The sequence below is a fragment of the Lonchura striata genome, chromosome 6 (genome assembly GCF_050655825.1).
Source record: "Lonchura striata isolate lonStrDom1 chromosome 6, ASM5065582v1, whole genome shotgun sequence".
NCBI lineage: Eukaryota > Metazoa > Chordata > Aves > Passeriformes > Estrildidae > Lonchura > Lonchura striata.
In genome coordinates, this window is record NC_140708.1 from 11,917,796 (window position 1) to 11,939,878 (window position 22,083).

The window sequence follows — 22,083 nt, forward strand, 5'->3', positions numbered from 1 at the left end:
GATGAACATTCTTCTCAACTAGCAAATATAAATGACTTATGGGGATAATATTTCAATATATGATGACATTGCTATACCTCAGATTCTTTTAAGATCTGGGTTATTAAATATTAAATATCAAAGCTGTAAATTATTGTAGCAGCTTTATACAACTAAATTAAATTCAAACAAAACCTAATTTCCTTAATCATTGACTGTAATCCTCCAGGAACATATGCTATTAACTCAGCTACAAATGGCATAGAAATTGTATGACTTGAGTTAAATTATTTTATATCAAATTCTAATCCAGGGCAGAGTCTTCAGTAAATCTCCTGCAGGGACTTTAATGCTTCTGCAGTCATATTGGCTCTTTACTAGAGAGCTAATCTTTTTATACTCTGGTTTTTTCACTCCTTTATCCATTTCCTTCACACCCTTACTGAGCTATAGCTAGTACCATCTATCACATATCATATTTTGAAAGATTTGGCTTTTCCCTCTTGAATTTGATCAGCAATAGTTAGGCTTTCACTTAAGACAGAATTGGATAGGTTTTTTTTGTTTCACATGTACAACTAAATCATTCCCATTTGTTTCAACATGTATGTTAATTGCCACTGGCGGTGATCTCTTTATAAGGCTGTCATAATTATTCACAGTTTGCAGTCAAGCATTGAGAAAGCAGAACAATTTCCTCTTCTTTAAGAGCCCTGTGCAAGTAAAACTAAACAGATTTAATTTAAGCAAGAAACTTCCTTAGAGACTCAAGACAATGAGTGGATAATAAAGAAACAAACCTTAGAGCCCTAGGAGGTAAAAGACTTGAAGAAACCTCCAGAGATCATCTAGTCAGCCCTCTACCCCAAGGGATAACTAAGCTGCTGTCATCCCTGACAGACGTTCCCCTAATCTGTGCATAAAAGCTTGCATCATGGACATTTCTCCACACAATCTATTTCAGTGCTTCACTGTCCTTCCTAGCAAGACAGGTCTCCAGACATCTAATTGCATTTTTTCTCCTTTTTTTCCTCTTTAAACCTTTTACTTCCTTCCCTCTGCTTTGGGACTGGTGAACAGGCTATTCCTAAAACATGGCAACTTCCATCTCGGTTTTCTTTTCTCTACACTGAATGATGGTATCTTATTCTTTCCTCAGCAGTCTTGTCCATCTCTGGACATTCTATCCTGTCAACTCTCCCTTGGAAAAGCATCACTAGAAGTAGGGTAGTTTAGTTGAGCCTTTTCCCAGCACCAAGGAAGACAGAAGAAATAACTGAAATCTGGCATATTACAGGTCTGTTTATACATCCCAGGGTGCCTCCTTCACAGCAGAATACACTGCTGACTCACATTGAATTTATGACCCCTTCTAATCCCTGGTCTCTTCCAGCTTAATACCCTATAATTATTTCTTTATGAATATCGTAAATCAAATCTTCAAAGTCTCTTGAACTGAAGGCAATTAGCCATTACGCCCAAATTTCACTGCCTAAAACATCCCATTTTGTAAGCAAGAGAAGTAAATTCTGATAATCTTTGTTCAGAGATCCCACAAAGAGTAAAAAACCCACCCTAAAACAGAACAAGCAACTGCATATTATCACAAAATCTCACAGAACTTCTGTTCTGGAATTCCTCTTCACAAGGATTTTCTGAGCCCTGCACTCCAGTTCAAACTGGAGTCCCTCCATGTTGCTGTTCACGACGCACCTCCAGGTACTTGAACAGGGGTCTTGTGATTCTATAAGCACTGCAGCCTGACAAGGATGTCACTTTAGCCACCTGAAATGGAACCATTTGTTTAAGTCATTTCCTACTATAGGAACACTCCTGCCCTTCTCCACTGGCTCCTCCCTCATTGAGCCAAGGTAGGGCAGCACTTCAGCTAAGGCCCTTCTAAGCACAAGATGGACATTGGCAGGTTTCAGCTCTGTATCTATGTGCCAATGTGACCCTCCCATCACTGCTGACTCGTGTTCAGCTAGTGAAGCACCTCCTACCCTAGTTTGGTTTTGAGAACTGGTGCAATTCCACATTTCTCACAGTTATGCTTAGTGCAATCATCATAGTGACTCAACTAAAAGGCAGGAATTATTCAATGCAGGCACAGAGATCCTGTGGCACAGTTTTTAAAGTGCCAGATTCCCTATTCCAGCAAAAAGATCATTGGTACTGGGGGCACAGTAAGGTTTAATATTTCCCAAATGTGTCCAACAAGCTGCAATTGGCTGTTATGTGGCAGAGCTGTGCAGTAGATCTTGCCAAGGTGCCTTGGATCAAAATCCCACACAATGTGATGCATGTTCACACCACTGTGTCCAGGCTTTGCCAGAGTACAGCAGCTCCTGCAAACATTAACTCTTAAGGGTTCCCAGGGAAAGGGAGAAAAAAAAGCTAGGGAAGAGGATGTATCATTAGTAGAGCACTCTATACAAATAGACATGAATCTGGCTTTCAGCTTGGATCCAACCAACACTACAACCCACACCAGATTAATTTCTTCAGACATCAGAAAGTCTCTACTAATGCAGTCGTTTCAGGTCAGGGCAAAGTCCATCTAATTCCACTGTCTGCATCCATCATTAGAACTAACTCCATCCTTAGGAAAAGAGTAGAAAAAACAAGGTAAACAAAGTTCCTCCCTAGACAATTCTCTAGCCCATGATCAACTATCCTGACAAGTCTAAGATGCAGATCAGTAGAAAATATTAAAGAATTTAATCGATGGAACACTAGCACATACAGAATCATAGAGAAAAAAGATCCTAAAATTACCCCTTCTGTAAGGTTCTATGCAGAAGTCAGTGCTTTCTCAAACTATACTGTGCATCTGTACTCATGCTGGGACTCCACTCCCCCAAGAAATACCACACCTGAGGGTTTCTGTACCACCTGGCTGTCCACTGACCAAATAATTCCCTGGAAGACTTCCTAGTCACAACCTGTTTGAACAGACAACTGACATTTTAATTAATATGTTTTATTGCTAATTATCCCTCACACTCCTTCAGCCAACCTTATCATGTTTGTCCATACTAGAGTTAATAATTTTTTCAGTTCTCTTCAGCTGGACAGCATTTCAGCTTTTTGAAGAATGCCTTCTTGCTCCTGCAGTCTCACTTACCCTGCAAATGCTGGCTTCTTCTCACTCTTTCTCAAGTTTCTCTTGATGCACTGTTATTATCTCTGCACTTCCCATGTGATTTACAGAAGAAATATCCACACTCCCTGCAAAGAGTTAGGTGTTCCATCTGTCTTATTTTCAACATGCCTGCTGATCTGTGTCTAATTTTCCTTTTTGAAGCTGAGCAGAGCAATGGTAGAGAACTCTGGCTTGTCTTACTCCTGCAAGGATGCCAAATCTAAGCACATTAAGATCCCCCTTTCAGGGCACCTCTTCAGCTGTTACTCCCCACATCATATCCCATAAACCCCTCAGGATTCAAGTCAAGCACTGCCTCCATGGGTTCCTGAACCAGTTGCTCCACAAAACAGCCACTGAAACATCTAAAAATGCACTCTGTTAAGTCTGGATGAATATTTGCCTCTTATAGGCCAAAGAAATTAAGCTGCCCATGAGTACTTCCCACCCTATTCAGGCTGTTGTGCTGCCATCATGGTCCACTACTGAGCAGGCAGAGTCAATATTGTATCTTCTTACTTAAGTTTGGGACTTTCACTGATGTGAAGTTTGGATTGTTCATTGATGAAACTACCTTGGTTAAGCAGCTCAGCTCCCACATGTCTTCAATATGCAGAATTACTTAGCTCTCAGCAAAGCTCTCTGCATCCTTCCTGAGCACGGTATCATGAGAATGTCACACTGCTTATCCTCCCAAGTTTTGTGACATCTATCTGCCCTGTAAGGACCTCCATGAACAATAGGACATACCAGTTCCCCAAGTCATTTCTTTGACATTAAGCACTCCCACAGAGGAATATCTTGTTTAAACAATCTCTTCAATCTGTCTGTTCCCAGTTTCCTCTTCAACTACATTTGACCTTAACACCAGCGGAAGGGCTGTGAACCAGCAGCACCCAAGGCAAGATATGGCAGGGTGGCTATTGGCAGGGATTATCTATAGTAGGTCTTTGACTTGAATTCATTTTCCTCTGAGCGTGAGGAGCTTGATTTTGTTCCTTCAAAAAGACATACTACACAGTCCATTTATTTACTCAGGCATTTCCCAAGCGAGTCATCTCTCCTGTGGAATGGACTTTTGTTTTCCTTTTTTTTTCTGGGCAGGGTTAAAGTAAAGTAGTATTCCCTTATCCCCTGCCCCAAAGGATATCAGCTGGCCAGCACCAGCACTTCATAAAAGAAGAGGCTTGGCTTTGCAGTAAGGAAAATCTGGATCTTAGCAATTGAGGAAAAATACCTTCTTAGAAAGGTCACAGCTCTCAGAAGAATATCATCTTGTGTTTAAATAGAACAGGATTGTTTAAAATTAAATCTAGGAAGTTAAGACCTCTGAAACTCCACAGCACTTTACATGGACTTGATTCTACACTTGCATTTTACAGTTGGCTATCTCAATTTAAGTGCTTTGGCAGTAAATTACCAAAAAACTGGAACAACATAGTGTCAATTTTGATCAAGAAGAAATTTCTCTTTGGTTAACCAAGTGTAAATTCTAACACAATTTATAATCTCTATGAGAAATACAAAGGAAATTTTAAAACAAATTCTGTACTTCATACACTTTCTCACAGGATACAAAAAGTCCATCTAGAGGTAAGTGACCTCACAGTCAAACTTTAGTGCATTTTTTGTATATGCCCCTGTTGACCAATTCAGTAAAATTAGAGTTAGCCCAGATTTCATCCCCGTTTCTGGAGTTCTGCAACTGCCCTGCTTCTTAGTCCTGAAGTAGGGTGTAGATCATACAATAGAGTGGTTTGACTAGATTTCAGATTCTGATTTCTGCTGCACAGGGCATTCCAGTATTGAACTAAGCATACAAGTTCTGCTTTCTACATTGCAATGTTAAACGATTTTAAAAGCTCCTAAACATGAATTCTCTTTCAGGGAGAGCAGAAAGAGGGGTTTGGTTTGTGCTCTCAGAAATGGAGAGTGGAGCTTTCAGCAAAAATTATTCAAATTAATAACGTGCCTTTCGTTGTGTCTTTGCTGGAAATGCACGAGGCGAGAGCAGCAAGTGGGGCTGCGGAGCGATGGTAACTGTGCGAGAGGGAAAATCTCGATATGTTTGGTCCTTGAGCCGATATAGAGGAGACAGAAACAACGCTCCTCATCCCTGCCTTGGGCCGGCCAGGGCTGTTCCGAGCCTGCAAACCACTGCAGCATGGAAGCGTGTCTTTTTTTTTTTTTTTTTTTTTTTTCCCTTCAAAAAGTTTTCAGGAAGTCTGGGGGAGGGGCGATGCTGTTTCTTTTTTGTTATAATGGGCCCCTTTGTGGAGATGGAGGAGGAGAAGAGATCTGTGTGCCGGCGAGGCGCAGGCTTCCCGGTGACTGCCAAGGTAGCTCGCCAGGGTTCCTAAGAGCGGCGGGGCCCCGCGGTGCGGGGCGAAGGGAGGGGGTGCTGCGGCATGGAGCTGATGGTGCTGCTCAATGCCCTGGTCACTCGCCTGCTCTTCGTGCTGCACTCGCTCATCGGGGTTTGGAGAGTGACTGCTGTGAAGAAGGAACCCAAGTACTGGCTGCTGGCACTGCTCAATCTTCTCCTGTGCCTGGAGACAGGGCTCACCCTCAAGTTTAAGCAAGGCAGAGGCTACAAATGGTGAGCATATTCCGCCGGAGCCCCTCTCGCTTCTTTGCATGTACCTTGCTGCAGATAGGAAGCTGTCCCCCGAGGGCAGCGTTTCAGCAGGGGCTGCCCCGGCCCCGGCGCTGCCGGGCGCTCAGGGATCGCGTTTGCTCGCCGGCGGCTCCCGGGAGGCAGGGATGGAAAACTGGTGGTTTGGCTAGTCCGCTGCCAAACAGGGCTTCCAGGAGGGACAATTGTACAGCAGACCACGCGGGAGCCACCCTGTGCGGCGGTACGTGTGTGGATGCTGTGGGGCTGCAGCGGGCTGGGGGCACCTCCTGCGCCACAGCGGGCTGGGCTGCGCGCTGCAGGGGCACAGGGGTGCCGAGGGACCCTGCAAATGTCCTGCATCTGACACCCATCCTGCCGTGCCCTGGATTGCACCTCCTTCCCTAGGACCGTGTAACCCCCTCTCCCCTCCATGCAACAGTGCTAACACCACACTACTGCATGAACCTAAACTTAGGAAAAAAATAAAAGATGAGTAGCAACCACTATTTGGTACAGCAAGAGTGGCTTAACTATTTGGATTTGAGAGGTTATTCCAGAGAGGAACTTTCATGAGTGAAAGGCTGCCCGAGAAATGAACAAAAAAGTTAGTCATACAGAGCTTGCCCAAGCACATGGGGTTTTACATGCATCTAAAGAATTACTGCTGTCATCTACAGCTCATCAGCACTCAGGCAGCCAAAACAAAATGCTCTGTGAAAAGGAGGCAGTCATGTAACCAATTGTCAAGATTTCACTAGGACATTTTATTGTTAAAAACTCAAACTGCAGGCAGGCCTTGAGACAAATCCAGGACTGAAGACCCCTGGAGTATTTCCATGTTCTTAAAATCCTGCGCATTGCAACCTGTGAAAGTCATTATGTGAAAGTCCTTCTATTGAAGGAGTGTTGTGTGACAATTCACACAAGAATTCTAGGCTCCAAATTTGAATGCAATAAAAGCAGTGATGAAACCTGGAACACTGGAAAATTGAACAATAGCAGAGTCCCAAATGCAGTTAATGAGACAGGCAGATTGAACATAACCAATTCTTTTGGGAGAGGAGGTAGCAGCAGAATCTTCATAAAGGAACACTTGCAATGGAGCTTTTGAAAAATCCAAACAAAAATAGAAACCAAAAGCAGATCCATGTTAGATGCATACATACAAGATTGGGCTAAATTTATCTAGAAGAAAATACTGAAAATGGACGTGGTCCAGCACTTTAAACATCAAAATAAAAGTACATATATAGGTGAGAACTGTAGACAAATGGCCAGCATCTATTTGCATCAGGATAACTTTCTGCTTCAGTGGAAAACAGTCCCAGAATAGACATCATCAGCATTTATAGAAACAACTCCACAGACAATCACCAATCCAAGCAAGTGGCAGACTATGCAGCAGGACTCCTGCCTCCAACACCCTCATATTCTCTGTTCATTATTGACAAAGGACTGTTACTTATTACACCAGCCTAAAGCATTTAATGGCACATGTGGGAAAAAAGTCTTCTTGTGAGCCTGGCCATGTAATACTTCCTCTAAATTGCACCTTCTGAAAGAAAGGCAGGGTTAAAGCCCCTGAAGTCTCTTGGCCTGATGTGGCATCATTAGCTCAGTATTGTTGCCAGCTGGATGGATTTTTCATGTGCTGAAGTCCTACAGGAAATACTGTAAAATGTTAGTTCTTCCATTCAAATTAGAGGTGTGTTCTCTCCCAAAATAACCAGGCTAAAAACCCACACAATCACTAGCCTTTTTTTTTTAGGGGAAAAAAAAAAGCTAACAACAACAAAACCCACTGCCAAAACAAATAACATCCTCTCAACCATGAAAAACAAAAAAATTAAAACCCAAACTATCTTAGAGGGGATAGTTTGAAACATTTCAGAGCAGTTCAGTAACACAGTTATTTCTCTAAGCATCAGGATATTTTGTTTTCCTCAATACTTAATCTTCACTGGAAAAGTCATGATTACCAAAATAAAGGTACATTCAACATAGGGACAAACAGTAAATGCAATGACATTTGGCCAAAATGTTGCTGCAGTTGCATACTTACAAGCAGTTTAAATTCACTGCAGAATGTGCCAGTGTCAGGATAGAAGGAACCAAGAAAATGTCCTGAGTTGGACCCCACTGCCCAGTTCATATGTATCATGCAGAGCTAGTTGTAAAATTTGTGGCATTGCATCTCATTCTTACTCCAGAAGTAGAGAATTGCCAAAAAACCCACCTCAATCAAATGTCATATGTTTAATAAGAAAATATCAGCAACTCACTCTCACAAGAATCACTACTTGCAGAAGTCATGGAACCTCTCCATTACTTCTGAATAAACCCAGCTAAAGAAGCTGAAGATAATAAAGCTTCATCAACATCAGTTATTATGCTGGTTTTATTTGAATAAATGATTTTTGTGGGTGCACTGGCATTTGGCCAGCACCAACCGATCACAATTATATAGAAGACTGACAGAGAGAGAACTAGAAAATTCTACCACTGCTAGCACAAGTGGGGAAACAAGGCCAAGACCCATTTTCATAAACCCATTTTAAATGCACAGCCTACAACTAAAAGATCTACGGAAGCAATGCTTGTTTTAGGCAAACTGATGCTATTTCTACCTTTCCTGTGTCAATGCACAGGACTGTGAACAACAACCTTTATCTCAGCATCACTCAGTGAAGTGACTCAATGTATTAATTCACTCTTCATGAAATCAGAAAGAGCATGTTAGGTAAAGGCTATTTAAATACAGAAAATGGTGTGATAGAAATACAAACAGCCAAGTGCCTTTGGTTAGTTCTTAAAGATATTTTAAATAAATTTCCATATATTACCTTAGATGGATGTAGATAAACCTATTATTTATAATACACATCACAAACAATCAAGCAATAATAGCAATTCTAATTTGCAGTTACCCTATTTCTTAATATCCCAAATGATAGAGGCACAGGATACCATATATCCAAACATTATCTGCACTGAAAAATATCTATGATGTATCATAATACCAAGATATCTTTTCTTTTCATTCACAGGTTTTCACCAGCAATATTTTTATATCTGATTTGCATAGTACCATCACTATGGCTACTAGAAATTCATCATGGGACTCAGGTATTTATTATGAGACAAGACGGACTAGTTTGAAATTGATGCATTATTTGATGGCTTGGCTTCAGGCATGCAGACAGAAGTCTGCTAAGTCTTGTTCCAGTTCTCTCTTTCATATTGGTAGGTGTCCCAATCTAGCTACAGCTATGTTATGACTATTGTGCACTTCATAATTATCAGATAATGAGCCTCTTTCCTAGCTAAAAATGAGGCCACTTATTTTTCTTTGTCTGTGGAAATGAGGACTACCAGTTTGAAAAACACAGCCTTTCACCTCCAGGTTACCAGCATGAATCTTCCTCAGTAGGGTAAAAAAACTTCATTGCTTTAGAGACCTTTGCAAAATAAAGTGAGTTTCACAGTGTTTAGAAGCAAATGCCACAACTTCAAACAAGTCAAAACTGAGACAGGCATCAGTGAAAGGGGTCTTAAATTCAAGTTACCTCATGTTTGCTGCAAAATAGGAGAACAGATTGTTACCACAGCTGGAAATATGTCTGACAAGGTTTATATCCTTCCTTTCTTTGTGCATAGTAATCTAGGAGCGGGGAGGGTTGGATTCTAACTCGGGACTAAAGCACATTGTAAAATTTTTAAGGGCAAATGTTCTGGGCCAGTTAGGGCCAGAACAGAGCCACTTCACCAACAGGTCTCACTGAGTCAACCCTCATGCAGGCTAGTTTCAAATCCCTATAGCACTTCCATGCAGTGAAAAAAATTTTGCCTGTGCCAGTATTTGCACATATGCAGTGCCCTACATCCATAGTAGTAAAGTTCAGATTGAAACAAGAACAAAATAACAGAAGAAAATACATAAATTAGACTAAAAAGACCTAGTGCCTCATTTTCTCCTTTGAAACATTGTTAGAGTCCACAGAAGCATAATCAAATATTCAAAATTGTGTTTACACTAAAAATGCCTTAGGCTTTTTCTAAATACAGCAGCAGGAATTTATTGTCTTCTTGTTTTCCCAAATCTCCTTAAACAGACACAGAAAGGTAATGTGGATATTGAGAACATTTGTCATAGTTAAATCTGGTTCAAGAAACAGGCTAATCCTGTAGTCAAAGGCAGCAGTTTATTTCCCAAAATGATGTTAGAACATGGCATACTTTGTTTTTATTGATATACTGCTATGGTGAATTAAAGAGGGAGTATATCAAGTTAACAGCTTAGTTTATACCTGGAGAGATAGGATAGAGAGTTTTGGAAACACACAATCTAACAAATTCAAAAACAATACCTCCAGAAGGGGAGCAGCTTTCTTAACAAATAATCTCAAACACAGGACCCAGACTAGCACTACGCTTGATACTGATGTATTCCTGGGATTTCATTATTTAAATGCAAACAGAATGCAGTCACTGGATCCACACTTTTAATATATACACTATGAAAACAGTGTGTAATCTTTAAGGCAGTAGAACTTTGATCTCACGTTGAACCTTTACCAAGAAGCATCAGCTTCTCATGTCAGTGCTGTTATTTAAAGCAGGTGCTAATAGGGGATTCTCTCTTCCTGAAGACAGAGGCAATTCTGCCTCTGTGTACTGCAGAACTGGACATATAATGCCATTCATATACCAAGGATGAAATACTGACTACATAGGAACTACTGCTTTGTGGTAATGTATTTGGAGATGAAATATATGTTTGGGAGAGATGACAAAGTCAATTGAACTGTACAGAGAAAAAATTGCTGTCTGCTGTCAAGCAAATTGAAACCATTTAATCCATCAAAAAGCCCAAACACTCTTCCATAATAACGTTCAGGATCTCAGGGCTCTGTTAACTTTGCTAATGCCTGGTGTGCCACTGCAAGCAGTAACTGACCACCTTTTGCAGGGCTTACCCAATTACCAGGGCTGTAGTCAATGCAGGCTTCTAGTCAGGAATAAGAGAGATACTTGGTAAACCTTGTAATTATTTTTAACCACCTTAACTTGAACATTTTGGGGATATAGTGAATATTACTGTCCATTCCCTCACCCTCATTCTAAGGTGGGATTCTCTTATCAGCTAAAATTATACCATAATGAACTCCACAAATGATCATACATCTTTCACCATTCCTTCCTTGCCATACCCTTTATATTCCTCAACTTGGAAAACAACTTAGATAATATTTTCTTCATGTTTTACATTTCAGCTTTCCTGTATGAGCAAAATGAAGCAGTCAGGAGTGCTTTGAATTTCTGACATCACATGTGTTTCCATAGTGACAGTCACACTGTTTGTAGCATAGCACAGACAGCAAGCCAGGTACCTGTTGCTTGGCACAGGGCCTGTTCCAGGGAAGGGCTAGACTATTCCAAAATGTCCTCAGCCCCATGCATAGGTTGAGGGAACTCCACCCTAATATTCAAGTGTCAGTTTTATACCCCAATTCTGGCCCCATTATGAAAAGTTTTAGCTAACCTCAGTTTTATTTGAAAATAATAGATTGTGAATAAGGTGCAAGCAGAAATTGCCTGAGTTAGTTTGGTGTTTCAGGTGCCCCCATGCACTGGCAGTGAGTTTTTCTGCAGGCCATGCTCTGGAACACCATGTCATGCAACTGCATTTCCATTTTGATTAGATGGCATATGAATCATCTCAGAAGAAACAAAAGAAAGTAAGCCAAGTCAGAATTTATACGAAATGTGTACAGCTTCTTCCTGTTTTATCTTTGTACAGAAAACAAAACCATTTTTATTTGGCTTGGTACACAGTCAACATTTTGGACTTACTGGGGTCTAGTAGTAAAAAGGCAAACCCTGTTTATCAAATACCTGTGAAACAGTAAAACAATATTCACTTGCTTCTTGTCACATTCCCATTTAGTCACTGCACATCCATAAATTGATAAGTAAATATGCCTGGCACCAACAGTCCTATTTATATGCATATACATGATGTAAATAAAGGCTCTTCTCCAAATTTTCAAGTGAATGACTTCACAATCACCACTCATTAAATATTCAGAGAAGAACAAACCCAAACAAGATATGAACATACTTAAATGAAAAAAACAGAAGCCTACTTAAAAAAAACCCAAACAAACCAGGAGCCTATTTAAATGACTGGCTTTGCAGATGCAGATTTCCATTTCCTGCCTGGAAGCAATTGAGAAGAACTATGGAGTGGCCAAGATCATTGAGCCTTGCTCTGAAATAGCAACCCACCTCTCAGCAGAAAGTACACATAAAAATTACATAGAAGGAAAGACACCAAAGACACCAATAATGTGAATTAATTTTTTTAGAGGTATTTTCCACACCTTTGTTCCACTAGAACAAGAGAAAAAGAGCTCCCCTGCAAACCATGGCATGGTTTCTTCTGCCTACTTCTAGCAATCAAGCTGCCTCAGCCTTGGATGTGAAGTTTTGTACAGGCTCATGGCTGCTTTCCTATTACCATGCCAGCCCAGACAAGGGACCAGAGGGGTGAGCTTAAATGCAGACTTAATGACAAACCAAAGGCTGTCAGAGTCAGCCTTCCTCCTGCTGCACAGGTTAGTCATCCCTTTGCCCTACCCAGGCTACTTGATGATCTTCACTTCTTAGTATTCTGGGGTGGTTAGGACAGCTATGCAATATTTTTAGGTTGTGGTCTCCTCAGCGGTGTCACACAGCCAGTGGCAGTATTTATTTCAGCCTGACTTTGACCTTGGGATGGGTATCTATAGACTTCAGGGTTTTTCTGTAGGCAGCAGCTACACATGCCTCTCCAGAGCACCAATTAAATTTCATTTCCAAAATATCCTTCAAACAAGCTTTTCCCTCTCTGTGCTTTAGTTAAAGGGCAAACTCAGGGAGATTAGCCCTACAAGGCTGTAGCCAGGCAGAGAGTACCAACCCCTCCATCTCACTGTTTCCATGCCCAGAACTTTGGACCAAATGGAAATATCATCTTCCCCACATCTGTGTGTCAATCTTTCAAGACTCTCACACCCACTGTTCAAATAAAACAAGCATTCAGCTTAAGACTCTTTACCGCCAACTCTAAAAGCAACAAGCACTGACATTTTTTCCAGGTTTTTCAAGTCACAGGAAATTTATAAGGTCAGACAAGAGGCAGCACTTACCTAGATACTGAACAACATTCATCAAAGTAGAATGTGAAATTTCCTGAAAAACGTTGTTCTTATATTGGCAGGCTTTATGCTGAACACAACTACTCAGTATGCTCTCAAACACATTCCAATTGTCACAGAAAATCAATCCCCATGCAATAAAATGGTGGGGGGCCCAGTGGAGAAATGCAAATCCTCTGCAATTCTCACAAAAATAGGACAGGATAAAAGTCTTTAGTAACAGCATGGTTTGATTTTCTAATTATCCTCTTTTTATTACAATGGAGAGATGTTACAGATTGTTATGAAGACAGATTTTGGAACCATGCCCCCCCACAGCTGCTCCTGGACCAGCCTTGGGTGTGAAGGTAGAAAGGCAGGACAGTACTGCAGACAGACTGTGGCCCCACCACTGCTTTACTGTAGTTGGAGTATGTTTTAGTGAACATTCAATTTCCCAGATCACCACGTACTTGCAAAAAGTGAAAATACCCTTTTATTCTATTTCAAAGGGATAGGCAACAACACAGGTCTAGTTCTCTTAAATACTCCTTTATTTCACCTCTCACCCTATGTATTTCCTTACAAAATAAGGCACAGCAGGGGCAGGAGAGGTGGAGGATACAACCCAAATATCCTACCTTAACTAATTTTCAGCCTTGAGGGAAGTCATACAGAAAAATAAAACTGACATTTTCAGAGAGCTTTTCCTGGATAGTAGAAAAGAAAAGCAGATATTTTGAGAACAAGTTTGAATATAGGGCTTGACCACAACCAGTTTTTACCATATTCGACTGTTTTAACCAAAGAGAGACCATGTAGGGAATCCAGTAGCAAGTTCAGGAGAGCTGCAAAACAGATCACATTCACAGGGTGCAGACTTAAGAGCACAGAGGTGTCACCCTCTCCACTGGCCTTTGAATTTGCATCCTCTTCTGCAGTACAACCCTGTACTTTCTCAGGAACCTACCAAAAGATCTCTCTTGTCTTCATGAGAGGAATTCCTCCCTTCTGAAGAAGAGGGGAATTACATTAAACGTGAGGACCTTTGTAAACATCAGATGCCCTCTGCAGTTCAGCAAAACAGGAGACTCAGCCTTAGAGCACATCTGCTCCCTGGGTAGGATGTTTACACGTGTCATGTTTTTGTTCACAACAGTACTGTGGCAATGAGCCTGGGGCTGTTCAGGTCAATGTCAGCAATCAAGACTTCAATCAATCCAGAGAGAGCAGTAATGGAAGTGAGGGAACAGATCACCACATCATTCAGACGGTAGGGCACCTTTTCCTGTTTCTGGTAGAGATCTTATGACAATTACAGATAAGCACCTTGTGAGTAAAACAACACAGCAAAAAGCCAAAAAAAAAAAAAAAAAAAAAGGCAAACCCAGGCCATGTGTATTATATATATTTGTAGTTTAGAAAACCACATTGTGGAAAATACAGCATGCTGCATACTAACTATTGTTGCTAAGACCAGTCTCTGTGTAAAGAAGAGGTGACCCTACCATTCTCTTGTGAATCTCAGTAACTGAATTTAGAAAGTGCCTGGGTAGTGAGTTTGTAAAGGATAACACTCAATTGAAAAATGAGAGCAGGAGGAGTAGTACACAGAGAAGGATTTGATATTCATTATCCAAAGTTTGTATTAAAGTGCCTTGTTAAACCAGGCCTGCCAGATGGAAATTATTTGTTCTCATACAACGTGAAAGAGAACAAAAGCAGTCTCAAAGATAAACACAGTATCTCTAACATCAGTCTCCTGAAGTTACAGTATATTATTGTTGTCTTTTAAACAGGCTAAAGTCTTTGTCAATCAGCTCTCCACTATCTGTGAGACTGTATGGACACTGGCCCTACACCAGACTTTTCTACTGCTACTAGTAGTTGGGAGATGGCTTCTCCCTATTGGAGTTGAAATCACCCGGGATCAGTTGTCTCAGCTGCTTCTCATGTTTGTGGGAACAGCAGCAGACATACTTGAATTTGCTAGTGAAACCTTGGACATTGAGGAAGTTCGGTAAGGATTTTTTGCTGATGATACTTGTGTAATGTGCAGTGTTCAGACTGGTAAAAACACATTTCCCATAGAAAGCAGAAGGCTACATTGAAGGGCTCTGTGTGCCTGCTCTTGCCTTTCCCCCTGAGAAAGTCCTGTGAGCTTTGTTGGGGATTACCCACGTGTTGCCAGCAGAGAAGCATGTCACATCATCACAATGAAAGGGTTCAGAGAGCCAAAGGAGCAGCCTAACTGCCAGGCAGCATCAGCCCTTAGGGCTACAGGAGCTGAAACACTGGATACACAGTAAGCCTCCTTCAAGGTAATGAATTGTTTCAGATGGGCAAGGAAGCAACTAGAGCTGGCTTAAGTGATTCATTATCCAAGTTGCTTCTTTGGTTATCTCATGTGTACTTCATGGTAGACTGACAAAGTGTTCAAAGATAAGAAGAAAGGGAATGGCACAGTCTGGTGTGAATTTTCAACACTGTGATCTCTCCCAGAGTAAGTAAGCTCACCTCCCCCTCACACTGCTGAGAGATGAGCTGTGAACATCCATCATAAAGAAAGAGTCACAGAAGAGATTAATCCTTTGTAACAAATACTATTTATTTTTTGTAAATATCATAGCAAGGCTTCTAGAGCAGGAAAAGAATCCTTCCTGCTTGGCAGAGAAGCTTCAGGCTTGCAAGGAGCATGCAATCACTAGATATCCCCTAAAAGATATCCCTCTGATATCCCCTCAGAGTCTATTCTTATACGTTTATTATTATTATAATATTAGCTTCAGATATTAAGCGTAATTACACAGCTGGAACATGTAAACCTTAACAGCAAAAATTCCATACCAAAAGGTGCTTCTGTTTCCCTTAGTGTTGCATTGTAAGAGCACATATAAATAAACCAATCACTGTCTCACTCAACTACCCTTTAAATGACATGCCAAACACTACAGGAAGCATTTTTGTGATCTCATAAGGAAACTGCATCTTCATTGTTAATCACTTTTTCCCCTCCCATAGGAAGAATTACGCTCTCATAAATGCAATTCTTGCTGTATGGACCTGGAGTATGTTACAGTTTCCACTTGATCTTGCAGGTTAGTACTTGCATACAGACAAGAAAAGAGAAAAAATGCTCTTAAGTTTTTCTGGTACATCTTGTGGCTGTGCACACAGTACAAGTTTACCAAGGACTCCTGGTGGAGAGGAATTCATATGACAACAGCTTTTGAAGAAAGCTCATTGGTTTCTTTTGAGGAAACACTTGTTTCTGGCTAACCTCTGATCTCGCTGATAGAGCTGTCTACTTTCAGGAAAAGGAAAAAATGATTACACTATTGTGTTGCTCCAGTTGCCTGTTACTGCCTTAAACTTCAGTATGTGAGCTCTCACATTAGAATTGGTCTATTATATTATGCCTCAAATTTGGGTAGGTCCTAGACCTGACAGAGAGGCAGGAACTTGTGAACCACCAAATAGCACAGCCAAAATCACAGGAGAAATTACCTATTCACTGGAGACCTCAAGGACCGTATGATGTTGGGATTGCACACTGTTCTTATAATCTAAAAGGGTCAGCTATTCAGCCAGCTCAGGGCTGTGTTTGTTCCTGGGCAGAAAGGGCTTCACCCTGTCCAAAAAGAACAGTGAAAGCTCTCTGGAGCATCATCTGTTCCAACCAATTTGGCCTCCAATCACAACAAGTTTGCAACAACCATAGCAGTCCAAAAATGCCTTACCCTCAGTACCATCTATACAAAATAGATTTCTAGGCTGACACACTGACTAAAATAATAAGTTAAAAATCCCTGAAATACTACTATGTTCATTAGTATTTTCTTCATGGACAGTGCTAGGCTTTGTTCCCAACAGGGAAGTTATGAAAATATTTCAGCATTTCAGCTCAGCAGCTTACCTCCTAAAAAATCAGATGCAATCACATTTCAGCTTTATCATAGGTAAAATTCCTGCTACTGCTAAAATGTATTCTATTAAAGATGCACAGCAGTCAGGTTTAAAAAAACCTCAACCAACCAAATAAAAAACATCCTCTATACATCACCACCACACAAATAAATTCAAATAGCACTTAAACAATCTGTTCATTTTTTCCTCTAGCTGTTGCTTTTCTACTTATTTAATTGCATTTACCAGTTAAAAATTAAATCACTGAACACCTATTTCCCTGAAATTACCATGGGTGCAGTTCATTTTAGGTAGTTCTATACAGTTGCACAAACAGTACTTTTTGTTCAAGCATCAGAATGTTTATTCACACATCAAACATGACGTAAAAGAAATTTTTAGGCACTTATGGTTAGACTAGAGCAATGCAGTTAGGACTATTAAGCAGCAATGGCACAAAAGCATTTAAAACATTAGCTGCTGCTGAAGCTTTGCCTAATGGATTCAGTAAATTTCTACATTTTACAACTAATTTTCCATTTGAGTCTATCACTTTCTCCCCCCACCCCAGCATTGACTCAAACAATAGAATTCTTTTGGCAAGCTGCAATGTTTGGCAGCTGTTACTGCATCACATTCTGACTGCATCACAAGTAGTGATGTTTATTAAACCAATGAAATCTCCCTGTCCAAGAGACAGGTTAATTAAACTTTGCATATTTCCATTAAACACAGCCAAATTTAGCCCCACAAACCCTTTTGATGCTCCTTCTCTGGGCACTACACCATAGAGAGCATTTGAGCCCACCACCACCTTTACAGCCAAGGGAAACCCATGGCTGCAAGTTCCAGCAGTTGTGTGACATTGATACCCACAAGACTAAGAACAATTAACTGTGCTTCAAGTCTTACATGGCAGAGAGAAACCACACAATGCTCAATATTGCCTGGCACTTAAAGGCCTTATTCTTACTATGACATGAAAAAGGCAATGGCTAGCTAGTGAACATTTTAAAAGCAATGTCTTAGACAGCTTGGAAGGAAGTGAAGTGCTACAGCACTAGCTGTTCCTTTTCAGCACAGTTTTTTTTTCTTAAGGATGCATACCAGTCTGGCATGTTGATTGATCACATAAAAGATCTGGGGAAGTTGTGAAGAATCATTAGGTGATCTATTTCTGTTTTTTGTTAGAAGTGTATTAATACTGGTAATGTTTGAGGCATACAGAAGGGGAAGTGGTTTTTAATCTTGTTCGTCAGATGACCTAAGTGCCTCAGGTGAATTCAGTGTGTTTTGCTGAAAAACATCCCAGAAATGGGATATTCTACATGTTGCAAAGTTTACAGGTGAATGCATTTATAATCCAGAGTACCCTGTATTGCGAGTGCCCTTTAGGCCAACCCTGGCTCCACTTCATAAAATGGTTTTAATGTGACTGCTTTCCTTGCAGTACAGCATATTGGCTGCAAAGCAAGCGCATCGGCCAGGCGGATCCCCAGCCTGCTGCTGTGCAGGTACAGTGCGGAACTCTGGAACATTGGCGTCAGCCTTTTCATACAGGATGGCCCCTTCTTCATTGTGCGTTCAATTCTGATGGGCCACTTCAGAATATTCAATCAGATGCTGGTATTTTTTACAGCTAAGAATATCTTAGTTGTGACTCTGCAGTTGTATCGGCTGGCAGTGATAACCTTAGACTTCCGCACCACCGTTCTGCAGAAGAGCAGGAAAGGAGAAGTCTGTTGCTGCCCATGTGAGCCTTATGAAGCTCGTGCTCAGGCTACTGGTCGCCAAGAGAAAGAAATGAAAGAGTTTGTTGCTTTTCCTCCAAAAGAGGAATCCCAAGCTCCATCAGAAAATCACTGAGAGTTACTGACTTGGAAGAGGTTGCATTTCCCACAGCTTCTTCAGAAGGGCTCTGTCGGTTGCTATGATCAAATACATCTTGAGTGCCTAAGTAATCTTTTCCATCAAGAGAACATTAATGTCTTCTAAATTGTAGGAGAACTTTCTCAAGCAAATTCTTAGAAATGGGACCTTTTTAAAATCCATTTATATGGTGGGTTTTGACTAGTTCCATATGATATTATTCACAGGGATTTTGTAGCCATAGTTTGTAGTATCAAGAAATGTTGGGAGCACTAACAAGATTGGTTATTACTGTTGGTAGCAATGTGCTGACCTATGTACTTGCATGTATTCAAATGGAAGGACAAGCGTGTTCTTTATAGAAAGCACGAAAGCATTGAGCACTACTAGAACGGTAGGGCTATAACTACAGAGTGATGAACAATATGCCATGTACAGGGGGAACTTCAGCAGCAACAACTGTGCAGGCATGCTAATGCTGTTTACTGTGACATGAGAACATTGTTCATTCCAGAAATTTTAGGAAACCTTCTTCAGATGTTACCTCATCTTTGGCTGGATTCAGTTAAGAGCTATGCAACACCATTAAACTGCATACCAAAGACTCTTATGACCTGCCTGGTCTGAATAACCTAAGCCTTAACAAAAAGAAAAAAGCAGTCCCCTGGATCACTAGAAGTCAATTCATTTTGATACAGGCATTTTCTACAGAGTTGCTTGCCTTTGTATTTCTACCAGTTAGAACATACACAGAACACATATGTACAAATATTTGTAAATACCAAAATATTTGTAAATACTTTTTTCCTATTGATTTTACAGTTCTGTTTCTACAGTTGAGACAGTTTTTAAAATGTCTCCATTTTGTACGATTTTTAAAAGTGGCCTGACCCAGACACAGAATCTCTCTAGAAAGAAGATGGCACTGCCGCTCAAGGTAATCTAAGCCAAAGGATTCAGGCTTCATGTTTCATAAAGCACCACAAGGTCCCATGAAATAACCTGAGAGGTTGTCGAGTCTGGCAAGTGTCAAGATCCATTTTTAAGAAATTGCTAATAATTAGTACTTTCCTACTTTCACATTTGGAGTGAAAAATATGGACCCCAATTTCTCCCAAGAGCACAGCTGAGATTAGTGTAAGATCATTTGCTCAACTTATCTTACTTTCAGCTTCTCTAAGCTAAGTGATTTTTGAAAATCTGCCTAAAAATTATATTCTTACAGAAAATGGTAGATGTCTTTACAAATTCCTGCATCTATTCTGAAAGAGCAGAAAAACATATAGACTGACCTAATTAAAGTAATTTCCCATGTTAAAGCACAAATTAAACCTTATTTTCTTAAGCCTCAGCTATCTGAAGACCAGGATCTGGTTTTAGGAATGAATGGAAGTGTTTCTGCCATCACTGCAGCAGTCATATACTTACTTATTCACAGCCTGATAAACAATGACACATTTAGTCTTTGAAAGATGAACCTGTTTAAAAAGTCCAAACACCAAAGATGTGAACATGTGTTTGTACTTGTGGGTTCTTACTGTTCTATGAAGGATAAGACCCTTCCATTATGAAAGAAGAAAATGCACAGCCATAAGGAAGTATCACATGCTTCATAGCCCTGTCTACCATGTATATAGTAGTAATAATGTGCAACACCTCCTTCTCTGCTTATTTTCAGCCTTTTTGCAGCAGCAGCTTTAAAAAGCCAGTCACTACTTGCCATGGTGTTGTGAGGTAGACATATGAAGAATGGAATGCAACTTCATTTCAGATTTTAATTCAAGTCTAGAGGTAAAAAAAAGTGACAGTTCTGATGATGATCTGTGCTATCTAAAACCTTTCACACTGGAATGAATTTAGAATCACTTGGTAGAACCACGAGACAGCTCTTCCTTGCGGGTGCAATCTGGACCTACTCACATTCATTTTGAGTTTACCACTTGCTGATATAGTAATTATCCTGTTAAAAGGATCACTGCTAATTAATTTGGAGTGCACTGAGCTTGCTAGAACATCATTCTAAATTCATCAGCCCAAAAATTGCAAGTATGTACTTTTTTTAAAACTCACTATTTAAAGTCTTCATTCAGCAACAAACTGCCTACTACACTCAGCCTGCAGCAAATGCAAGATCCCCTGGGGTCAGCAGCACAGAGACTAGTTACAGCAGGAATATTTCACAGAAAACTACTTCCTGGTCTTCAGGCTGTTCAATTTTAAACAGCAGTAAAGTTTCTAATCACATTTATGGTGCTAAGAACTCACTCCAATGTTAGGTGTTTACGAGATCCCATCCTCATTTACTCACAGACAATATAGACCACATCCTCTTCACGTTTACAATAAAGTAGATTTGGACTTTCTTTTCCTACCCACTATTGCAGTGATGAAAATCAGATTGTTTAAAACCTAACAAAAATCCAGACTTACAAAGCAGTATTATAAATTCCCACTTGGGTAAGGAGGGGAATCACATACAGCAGGTAGCAGCAGGAATGACATGGAGCTCCCTCTACTTCCCTGAGAAGCCTGGAAATGGCAATTAAAAAGTCCAGTAACTTGCATGTTTTGGGCAGAGCAGCAAAGCTGAGTTGCAAGCCCTCCTGTTTCCTGTTGCAAATGTTTGGAGCAGGACTGCAGCTTTGTGTTTTGCAGCAGGCTGTTGGAGGCAGCTGAAGAGCAGCTGGCTGTGGGGAGCCCTGGTTGCCATCCCACAGCCTTCCAGAGCTCTGCACTAGGCAAGGGGTAGACTGGATTCACCTGAAGATCTGCCAGCATCTGTGGTGGCAAAGATGTCATGCTTGCTCTGCAGGAAAAGCTGCAGTAAACCTTCAGATGGAACATTCAAGCCGCCAAAATGGAAGAACTTCAGAACATTTATCTTAACCATTATTTACTCAAGTCAGGAGAACACATTAATAAATCTCTTCTGCAAATAGATATCTGACAATTTACTGTTATTTATTCTGGTTGTTCCTGCCTAGTTCTTCTAAATTATTCCATATTAAACCTCACTAAAATGTTTTGCCACTTGTCTTTCTGAGCTAAAATGTATTCCTCCTTTCTTTTGGACATTGGCTTAAATAAGATCATAGCTCTAAGCAGGGAAAACAACAAACAACAGCGATGATTTTATTGCATTCCTGTTCATATTTGTACTGTACTATGTTCTCTGTGACCATGTGGAAATGGAAGAAAATGTGCAATTACTTTTAAAAAATTCCAACAGCATTTTGCAAATAAAAGGCAGTTACCTCAGGCATAGCTGCCAATTTATTATGTGCGAGCTGACTGTTATATGTTCCTATTAATTATATCTTCCACATGCTGCTTTTCCTTTCCATGCTTCGTAAGTTAATTACTTAGGCCAGATTCTGACTGCTGCCATT

At 40.5% G+C, this 22,083-nt stretch overlaps 2 protein-coding genes across 2 annotated transcripts in view; one reads left to right on the forward strand and one right to left on the reverse strand.

Moving 5' to 3' along the window:
- The window catches only part of CABCOCO1 (ciliary associated calcium binding coiled-coil 1), a 206,608-nt gene that overhangs the window by 101,030 nt on the left and 83,495 nt on the right, over positions 1–22,083 (reverse strand). The window lies entirely within an intron of this gene.
- TMEM26 (transmembrane protein 26) lies at positions 5,409–21,953 on the forward strand. Its single transcript, XM_021535809.4, has 6 exons — positions 5,409–5,723; positions 8,789–8,867; positions 14,079–14,192; positions 14,719–14,939; positions 15,941–16,017; positions 18,276–21,953. Exons 1-6 carry the CDS (start codon positions 5,533–5,535, stop codon positions 18,689–18,691), a joined length of 1,098 nt encoding a protein of 365 aa, XP_021391484.1. The 5' UTR covers positions 5,409–5,532; the 3' UTR covers positions 18,692–21,953.

Bases quoted from the DNA above. Each gene is read 5' to 3' on its own strand.
- TMEM26 (XM_021535809.4), top strand. From the start codon at position 5,533: ATGGAGCTGATGGTGCTGCTCAATGCCCTGGTCACTCGCCTGCTCTTC. The intron at 5,724-8,788 runs GTGAGCATATTC...TTTCATTCACAG, and splicing joins CAAGGCAGAGGCTACAAATG to GTTTTCACCAGCAATATTTT. The intron at 8,868-14,078 runs GTATTTATTATG...TGTTCACAACAG, and splicing joins AAATTCATCATGGGACTCAG to TACTGTGGCAATGAGCCTGG.